This window comes from Drosophila santomea, chromosome 3R (genome assembly GCF_016746245.2).
Source record: "Drosophila santomea strain STO CAGO 1482 chromosome 3R, Prin_Dsan_1.1, whole genome shotgun sequence".
NCBI classification, from domain to species: Eukaryota; Metazoa; Arthropoda; class Insecta; order Diptera; family Drosophilidae; genus Drosophila; species Drosophila santomea.
The window spans coordinates 3,868,050-3,878,533 of NC_053019.2; the positions used below are offsets into that span (position 1 = coordinate 3,868,050).

The 10,484-nt window shown below is 41.6% G+C and overlaps 1 protein-coding gene across 1 annotated transcript; it reads left to right on the forward strand.

The window, feature by feature from the left end:
* The first annotated feature begins 1,426 nt into the window (after positions 1–1,426).
* LOC120453016 (zinc finger protein squeeze) lies at positions 1,427–8,047 on the forward strand. Its single transcript, XM_039637532.2, has 3 exons — positions 1,427–2,109; positions 5,141–5,683; positions 6,079–8,047. The coding sequence occupies exons 2-3, from the start codon at positions 5,330–5,332 to the stop codon at positions 7,330–7,332; spliced, it is 1,608 nt and encodes a 535-aa protein (XP_039493466.1). The 5' UTR covers positions 1,427–2,109; positions 5,141–5,329; the 3' UTR covers positions 7,333–8,047.
* The last annotated feature ends 2,437 nt before the right edge of the window (positions 8,048–10,484 follow it).

A 10,484-nucleotide genomic window follows, 5' to 3' on the forward strand; every position in this document is an offset into this window, starting at 1 on the left:
AGGGGTGGAAGGCATCAGTGCAAGAAGTGCGGCTTAGTGGTTTACTCAATTATTTTGGCCAACATACATATGCTTAAATGCTCTGTTTTAAACTGTTACCAAAAGTACTGATTTGGTTACAGGGCAAACTGACTTAAAAAAGATAGGGTTGATGGAGGAGGAAAAGCAGGCCGTGATCACCAGGAGGCTGCTGTCTCCAGGCATATGTATGGTTCTAAAAATTTAACTTTAACTTTCCCGAACGCCTGTAACGGTGGAGACTTACCAATTTTGAGGTTGAGGACTTTTTGAGGCAGGCAGGGAAGAGGACGCCTACGGAATTTCTGGCCGCTCATCTGGGAGGGGATCCTTGAGAGGGGATCGTGTTCAGCAGAAACTGGTGTCTGAAAAGCCAATCGATAGACGGCTACGGGAAGCAAAAAAAAGCTCTAAGAGGACCTCAAGCGCACGTGCTCGTCTGTTCAGGAGTTGATGGATGACACGAAGGGATGCTCCAAACTCGCGTCCACTATTGATCTAAATGAATCGGTATGTAGTTGTACTTTGATTTTACTTTTTAAACTTTGTTAGGAACCGCCTTATGCCACTGAACTAAATTTGTTCTTTTTTTTGCAGAACTTGAAAGTAGAAAATGTGGATTTAAAAAAAAATCTAAAGATTTAAAAGGGTAATAAAAATGAAATTAAAAAATTAACGCTCTGTTTTAATTTGTTAATTTTTTTTAAACAAATAAATGAAAATATGACAATTTATAAAAATGTTTTTACACCTTATCATTAAACTCCAATATAGACAAATTATAGTACGGGTATTGCATTCAGCGCTCAAAATAATAGTGATATAATATTAATATAATATTTATAAAACGGCCAAAAGGCCGTATCATCAACAGCTGATAACCTAAAGGAAGTTCAAGTGCCATGGAGGAGAAGGACGAAATGTTGAATTGCCATCCCGAAACTCGAGGCGACGTTCTTCCACATGGCGTGATGTACATCGTGGCCACCACAGAAAACCTGATGCTCGCCAGCCCATCAACTTGGAAATAGTAAATACCACTATTACCGATTCCTAGATTATGATTTGGTTAAAGCTGTATATTTGTAAATTTTATTTTAGTGTCAAAAGAATAAAAAATTTCCTCCTGAAGGCCGCATCCCGAAGGATGCACGACGAAGGATATTTTTTGTTTTCCTCTCGCCAGAATTTGGCCCAATTAAATTCGGTATTCGAAAAAAAACACGCCTCCTCCCCGAAACAAACCGACGAAAAAACTCGGTGGCGCCGGGAACAAAAAAGAGCACGAGAGAGAGAGAGTGCACTCATAAAAAACATAAACAAGCGTTTTTCACTAGTTTGCGTGAGAGGAGAGAGAAGAGAGCGAAAAACGACTTTTGAAAAAAGACGCTCTTCGCTGTGATTTTTTTCAGTCAGTTTTTCGACGGTCGTGAACACGAACAGTTATTCTAGCTCCTCCTGTTCTGCTGCTTCTGTTTGTGTTTTTTGCGTTATCCGCGACGTAAACAACCGAAGAGCCGAGCTTACGCCCCCCCAAGTGCTCCTGCTCCACGCTCCCCTCGCAACGTGCTCGTTGTAATTGCAATTAATAGTCGTTGGCCGCCGAAAAAGTAAAATTTCGGGTGTCCTTTACAAGAAGAGCAAAAAGCACAAGTGCAGAAAAAACAACAAAACATAAGCTTGCCGTGTGTGTGCGTTGGTGTGTGTGTGTATTTTTGGCGTGCGCGGCCATTTTTCTTGTTGCCTGTCGAGAGTCTCTTCTGTGTGCGAAAGAGAGGCCCGACCGCAAAGAAGAACGTAGCAAACTACGCAAATCCCACTAAATTCGCTAATTTTTGCTAAATAAATCAATCGCGGGGGGCGCCCAAAAACAAACAAAAGTTCGAAAATAGAGTGCCGCAGACCACAAACAAATCACCTGCGCCAGTGTGTGTGAGTGTGTCAGTGTGCGAAACAGGCGGGCTCCCACCCACAATCAGTCGGCGAACACGTGCTCCAAAATATCAACAAAAGTTGGCCCACAAACATAAAAAAGAGGGCCGCATCTGCATCCGACCCGAACGCCGGAACACAAAAGGCACTTTCAAATTGGTAAGTACTTTGCGCTGCACGAGCATATTGTATTTATTTGCCTTATTGGTCAAACACACTAGGCGATTGCGGCTCGAGTGTGTTTGTTTCTCTTTCCCGCGCTCGAGCACAGTGGGCGTTGTTGTCATAATTGTAAGACTCTAAAAAGCTCCCCCATAAAATACTTTTCATTGTTATAAATTGTTATAAAGAGTTATTTTTGGTAATCGATGTCACATGTTAGAAAAGAAAACGGTTCCTATTTTTATACGTACAAATTTATATTATATTATTACATATGTATGTATATTAATCTGCCGTCTGCTTTATTTTTGGGAGATAAATATTGAACGATTCAATCATGATTTTTAACAACTTCTTAAAGTTAATATGAAACTCTTGGAAAAAAGTTCTACGCACAGTGCTCTTATATCATCAAGTATTTGTTTTCCTCGTTAAAAGTTTTATATTTAATAGATATAGTAGAAGGATATTCTCTGTTTATTACAACCATTGTTATATTTAACGCGGTTCAGTAAAAAAAATTTAAAAAGTAATAGTAAATGTTGCTATTATACATTTTCCTAATGCAAACATGGTTTTCCTTCATTTTCGTTTATTTAATTTTCGTTTAAGACATGGTCTATTTTGAAAATAAATACTATCACAATTTTCAAAGTATTTGCCCAGTGTTCCGTTGTTCAAGTATTAAGACTTTTTTCCGAATCTTGGATACTTGAAGAATAATCCTAAACATTTGTTAGCCGAATACGACTGTCAACAAATAATTAAACTAGAATAATTTTAAAAGCGTTTTGCAAACGTGCTCGCTCCACTACTTGACCATTCGTTTACCGCTTGTTTGACTTTTAATGCTTGTTCCCATTCATTTGGTGGCGGTTTTTTTTATGTTTGTGTGTCGATGTCTTTTTATCTTCCACTTTTTTCGTACCCATCAAATAGTCGCTTCTTTTTTTCGCACACATGTCGCCCCCAACGAAAGAGAGTCAGAGAGCGGTCCGATTTGCGGTTATTGCGCTGTTGTTGTTGTCCGCTCGTTCGTTCGTTTGTTTATGCTCGCTCTTTGCTCTCTTTTGTTTTCAGCTGCTCGCGCTCAATTAATTTTCGTTGATTCGTTTTTTGTGAGTAGGTTTTTTGTGTATACTATTTTATTTATTCGCTTTTCGGGCTTCTCTTTCTCGTGTTTTTTTTTTTTTTTTTTTTTTTGGGTTTTCTTCTTTTTGTTGTATTTTTGGGGCCCGATTGCGTTTATTTATTCCCCATTTCCCCATTTGCATTTATTAGTATGAGCGGGCGATTTCTCGTGTTTCTGGATCTGTAGTTACACGATAACGATTCCGGCTTCTGTTTTTTTTGTTTTCTGTTGGCCGTCACTTTCGCTTATTTCATATTGCAATTGTTTGTTCGGCAAACAATTGTTTGCTTGTCGCCCTGTCTCGCTCTAAATGTGCGCAACAAGCGAGTGGCGCGTCCTTTTATTTTCTGCATTACATTGCCACCCTCCCCCTTCTCATCCGCCTCCCCGGAATTCCTGCTGCCATGCTGTTCAATTGTCCAACGTCAGCATTAACAACAACAACAACAAAAGCAACATCAGAACCGGTTATTTTGACCAGGCAAAACAAAAAAGCCAAAAACCAAAAATTGAATTTACCTCTGACGTCAACACCCACCCGACCAAAAGGTCGTATTCAAATTCGCGCTCAAAAACCAAGAATTTTCGAAGAAACCGATTTGCGATTTATTTGCCATTATTTATTTAAAGGGCGCAACATGCTTTTTATTTACTTCAGAATATTGTTTTACTACTAGTTTCAATAAATAAATTTACAGTTATAGGTAGTAAATTTAAAAATTTAGAGATACGAAACCATTAAGCCAATAAAATCCTTAAAGAATTTTTTAGTTTTAGAACAAAATTTTGTATCAAAAGTATGTTCATAACGTCATAAATATTTCCGAGCCTTAAAATATAATTTAAGCTAAAATTTAATACATTTGCGATTGCATTTTTGAAATGAATTTTGCCTGTTTAGTAGAAAAGATTCTATAATCATTTGTATTTGTCAAAATTTAAATTGTGCGTTTGTTCGTCTAAGTAGTAGACTGATATTTTGCAAATATTTTTAAGGCTACGCATTTAATGTTTTTTAAGACAAAATTTCGACGCATTGTTTTTCAGAGAAAATTAAATTATTCATCCAGCTGAAATAATTAAACGCATTGTTAAAAAACGTCAAGTTGTATTTAGCTTTATCTCAAAGTTTTTATTCAACGAGCAACAATTTGTAGACAGATATATATTTTTGTTAAAAAAGTTGCCCAAATTGGAGAAAATTTCAAATAAACTTTGTTAGTACTTTCAAACTCCGGAACTCGTTCTTTTAAAGTGATTACACAGTGGCTTGATAATGCCAATGTTTTAACCAATTCATTTGGTCCATCGGAAACTCATCATTTGGGCATCGCCTTAAAAAAATGGCGGAGATGTAGTTGCATTCAGTTCTCGAGGTTGTTGACACGTTCCGTTGGCGCCCCTGACGTTTTTTGCCTCTTTACTTTTTTGCCAGCCCAACACCTGCCCACAGAATAACCGCGATTTTGGTTCTTCGGGCCAGAATGCGATTCCATTTCGCTTTCCATCTGGTGGTTGTCACCAACAATTTCTGGCCGCAAGCGCCTTTTTTGTTTATCTTGTGATTTTTTCCGTTGACTAACTCTTTTTTGCCCGGCATTGTTATTAATTCTCTTCGCTTTTTGCGCCCCATTGGCAGCTTTTTACTGGGTTGCAGTTGCTTTCAGTCAGTACCTTCTCCGGGCACTTTTTGACTTTTGTGCGAAAGCGCGCAGCACGTTTAATTCACAAACAATTAATTAATTCATGCATATTTATGTTAATGTGCAGAAATTAATGTACCCAGCGGCGGGGAGTGGAGCGGCCAAGAGGCGGAATCGAAAAGTAGTTTAAGCACTTGTGCCGACTGGGCAAAATTTTGTGGATTCAAGAATTACAATATTTCTGTACTTTCAGCACAAAAACGCGCCGAGTTGTGTAAACCCGCCGCCAGTGAAGTGTCGACTTCCCGGCGACGAAGACCGCAGCTCTATTCCACTTGCCATTACCGCACAGGCTCGTTCCGCTGCTGACCACGCCCCCAAACTGGACGCCCGCACCATCGCCTACCGCCCGCTGACCCTTGGCGGCCACCAGACGCCGCTTATGGCCGAACTGCCGACGGCGCCAAACGGCGTCCCTAGCGGCGATTACCTGCACCGCTCCATCGATCAGCTGCGTTCTCTGGGTCACCTGACCACCGCCCAACTGGTCCACGACTACAAGCCCTTCAACATTAGCGAATTCCGGCAGAATGTCGCGGAGCGACTGGACTACTCGCTGAAGAACGGCCTGGTGCAGCACCAGCAGCAAATGGTCATGGAGCAGCAGCCACATCCCGACCAGCAGCAGCAGCATTTGCATCACCCACAGCAGCAGCAGCAACACCCGCCGCAGCTGAAGGTCAGCTACAGTGCGCCCAACTCGCCGCCCACTCCCCACGAGCAGCAGGAACAGAAGGTAATAATCTTAACCAAAACAGGATACTGACAAAATAGCATATGACACACATATAAATGATACTTTCAAGATCGATTCTGGACTAAATGAAGGCGTCTTAAATATTTCTTTGGCTTTAAGTCAAATTAATAGTAGTAAATCCTGTTTCTATTGACTAAAACCAAATTTTTGATATGTTACGTTTAAAGACTGAAAAATCAATATCCGTTTCCAATTTCTTTGAAAACAGTTATCTTGACAATTATTCTGATAAATAGCTAAGACAGAGAATAAGCAAATGGCTTTCCAAAATTTAAATGAGTATGCTGTAAAGGCATGATAGGGATATTTCCACACAATCTCTTTCTTTATTATAAACGAACCTTAAAACAATAAAACCTGCTATCTACTTCCAGTACGACCCGAATCGATCGCCGCCGCGTCAGCAGATGAGCAGTGCCAGCGGGAGTGGTAGCAACGGATCCTCGCCTGAGGAAGAGAGCCGCCGGGGAGATGGCGATCAAGCCAAGCCCTACAAGTGCGGCTCGTGCAGCAAATCCTTTGCCAACTCCTCGTACCTGTCGCAGCACACGCGGATCCACCTGGGGATCAAACCGTACCGCTGCGAGATCTGTCAGCGCAAGTTCACGCAGTTGTCGCATTTGCAGCAGCACATCCGTACGCACACGGGTGACAAACCGTACAAATGCCGGCACGCCGGCTGCCCGAAAGCCTTCTCGCAGCTCTCCAATCTGCAGTCCCACTCGCGTTGCCACCAGACCGACAAGCCTTTCAAGTGCAACTCCTGCTACAAGTGCTTCAGCGACGAGATGACCCTGCTGGAGCACATTCCCAAGCACAAGGACTCCAAGCACCTGAAGACGCACATCTGCAATTTGTGTGGCAAGTCGTACACGCAAGAGACTTACCTTCAGAAACATCTGCAGAAGCACGCAGAAAAGGCGGAGAAGCAGCAGAACCGCCACACGGCCCAGGTTACTGCCCACCAGCAGCACGTACCGGCGAGCGGAATCGGCTTGAATCTGCAACGCCAGGCCATGAACGATGTGAATGCCGCGTATTGGGCCAAAATGGGCGCAGACAGTGCGGCGGCTTCGCTGGCGGAAGCCATTCAGCAGCAGTTGCCGCAGGCTGGCGGTCAGCCCTACGGCAACTTTGCATCCCTGCAGCAGCAGCATCAGCAACAGCAGCAGGAACTGCTGCAGCAGCATCATCAGCGATTGGCGGACACGCCGGGGCATTCGCACAGTCCTCACGAGGAGGCCACGGGCGAGGATCTCGTCCTGCGTCAATCCACCCCACAACATCACCTTCACCAACAGCAACAGCAGCAGGCGCAGCAGCAACAACAAGCGCAGCACCAGCCATCGCCTGGACCGGGAACCTCGGCGTTTACTCCACTGTCAGCCACAGTGGCTCCACCGCCGCCGCCTCATCTTCAGCAGCATCGCGGTCCGCCAGCGGCCACCGCTGCCTATCTCTATCAGCAGAATGCGGCGGCAGCAGCAGCGGCTTTTCCCACACAGCTCATCTCGCTTCACCAGATTCGGAACTATGCCCATCAGCCAGGAGCGGCGGGCCTCATCGCTGGCGATCATCTCACCTTGGGACTGAGCGCTGTTAATGCCGCCAAAGAAAAGGCGCAATAGTACAGGCCAGGTCGGGGCCAAAAGAGGCAGCAACGATGACATTAGCTTAGGATCAACGTTTAAGCTGGTATGAATACAAAGGAATAAAAGCTGCAAAGCGTGGCATTTTATTCTCTTTGAATCCATACCAAATGAATCACTGAACGTAAAATAAGTTACTTACAGTTTCAAGTTGGCATAGGCGTAGGAGCTGGGACTGCAACTGGTTTCTTCTAAGCATCCATTCAAATTCAACAAAACTTGTATACGATTCAGTCCAAATCAACTTCATCACTGCCAAAACCAATAAGAAAGGAACTGCAATCCTCCAGTTTCTGCGCTATTTTCAACTGTAGAAATAGTTTATCTAGATCAACTCAGGATTTTAAATACGATATTTATGCCCCCTATCTATAAGCAACATTCAAATTAAAACCTTGAACTATATAAATAAGTTTATTATAAATAGTTCACAGTTTTATTTTGTACTAGGAGCAGTACAAAGTACAGCGATAAACCTAATTATATTATTATGATATTTGATATATATATATATTATGGTGTACATATTTGTATGTAAAATTGTGCTGTACATTTAAACGTATCAAATTTATCTAGGACGCTAGATACTTTCTAATTTATCAACTAACTAGTGAAGTGAGATTATTTTCTACTTCTTAGGCAAGCTGAAAGAGAAATAGATTTGAAAATTCAATTGTAAAATTCAACCAATAAAGATTGTAACTATTTATAAAAGCATTACTGTGGTGTATTAAACTTTCCTCAGGATTTGCATTTTCATTAGCGAATCAAAGCGGATCGAATTTATGCAACGATCCAGAAAAATGCAACCTAATCCGCTTAGCAACCTTAAGAAGAACTCCTTTGTGTCCGAGGCGACATAAGAGATTTATGTTCACCCCATATAATCTGAGTATCCACAGGGAAATGTACGGCTACGATCGTATCGAAGTTTGTCTTTAAATTTCTCTCACTCGCAGCAGCTGCTCGGCTTAAGATGTGACAGTGGCGTAGTTTGAGGGGCGATTTAGGGGGTCAACCCTCGCTAAAATGTGCCCGTCAGATTCCCTCCTCACGTCGAAATGGTCGAATAATGATTGATGACTGATTGGGTCTTGAATTTTCGGCTGATCGACTCGGAGATTAATGGGAATGATTCATCTGACTTGATTCACATTCAGATTTTTCCAACATGCTTTACATATACTCGCACGGCTATTTTATACCTGATATAAAACTAGTTCATCCGAAGTCGCTCAGAATTGGAGTCTTCTTCAGCAGTCACGATTTGTGCCTTCAAAACGGCCAAGTACTTTAAAAACTAGTGGAGCAACAATTCTTTGAGAAGTAAATATGGTAGGTGATGAAATTATGAAGATCCAAAGGCCTTTGACGGATTAGTACATCGGTGTTTTTTGTGGGAGGGGAGACAAAGGAACTTCACTCAGTGCATGAAGATCTCTGAAGAGTACCTATATATCTGTATAATGGTATAGACAACGAATTTCATAGCTAATTAATAAAACAATAAATTAAGAAATCCCACACAAAACCAGTTTAAGTTGTTAACAGGTGCTTTTTCTTTATTATATTTTATTTCTCTTTATGTGTGTTTATTTTTTGTTGCCTCCGTCTTTTGCTGAACAAAGCGTTTGAATGGAATTATAAATAGCAGCAAATTGTGTTAAACACACAAAAAAATAAACTTATTTTTATGATCTTTTCATGCCGCAAATAAAAACGAAATGAAATCTCCTAAATAGCTCATCAAATTGCCCAAACAAAGGGGGTTGTGTGATTGCAGAATAGACACCCACAAAGAGTTAGGGAACCAACAATGAAGCTGATAGAGATATAAACCCCCTAAAGGATTTCGGGCAATTGTCTTTTTGTCAACAAAGATCGTTCTCCTTGAGGAGATTCGCAAGGATTGTGCGAATATTGGGCACGATCCTTTGCGAATAAGGAAGAGGACGCTCTTGAGGGCAAAACATGGATCGCTGACAATAAACCAACAAATCATCAAATCAGAATTGCCAAACACACCGCAAAGGACAAAGGACCCGGACAAAGGATTCCCGATCGATAATCGATCATTTGGCAGTTGTGCAAAATGCTAAACAAAGGCCACAATGCAAAAATGAGGTGAAGGGGGAAAGTTTTTAGCACATCGAACCCTTTGCTTCGAGGGCTCTACAACCCAATGTTTGCCAATAATTTAATTGATAAATGATTTGATTTCTGCCAGCCATCGTCATCGATCACAAAACCATTCAGGTAATGAAGTTTCTCCTCCATTCGAGCCCTGTCTACGCGCGATTAGCATATCAATGCGCATTCTCATAGATGAACTAATGATCAGGGGATTGTTTGGTGGTTATTGTCCCGCTACCCGATCTTCGGGGTGGCTCCTCAGCTCCTTTTCTTCGGCTCTGTCTTGTCTCTGGGTGCTGAAATTATCACGATTCCGTCCGTTCTGCCGTTGTGTCTCATCAGGCTTTGTTATGCTAACTATGAGAAAAAATGTGGCTGAGGATCTCGCCTCGCTCCTGGCAGGATCCTTGTGCCTGGGACTGTCACTTTTACTTGCAGCTTGATCGATATGATAATTAGAATGCAGTGCCCAGGAGCAGATAGGACTCTTTTTTATGATAGTGCCATCTGTCTGAGGTACGTGAAAGTTTCTTAGCGGGATCAGTAAAAAACGTGGATATCTTGAGCAAGCATATCAAATTGAATTTCGCAGCATTTCACTGCATGTGACAATTTATTATTCGTCACAATAAGGCAGCTTGAGAGAAGTAAACATAATTTACTTAAGATAAAACCCATATCTTTATTCGATATTAACTTTATTTTAAGAGGAATTATCCTCGACTTAAACTAGTCGCTACATAAATAAAATCTCAAGCAATTTATTAATTTCAAACGAAACGTTCCAGAGCAGAACATTCCGTTTTCCGTTTGCTATTATAAATTCCCCTTTCGCTTTTCTCCCAGTGCAGTGCAATCAATTTATCAGTTTTTGGGTAGGCCATTATGCAAACGATTTGCATTTGAATATTGTCTATGGGTTTTCCATGCCAAGAGATCATTTTGGTGCAGCAGAAAGGCGTCATCAAAGGCATCAATAGATTTATGGTTTCTAAACT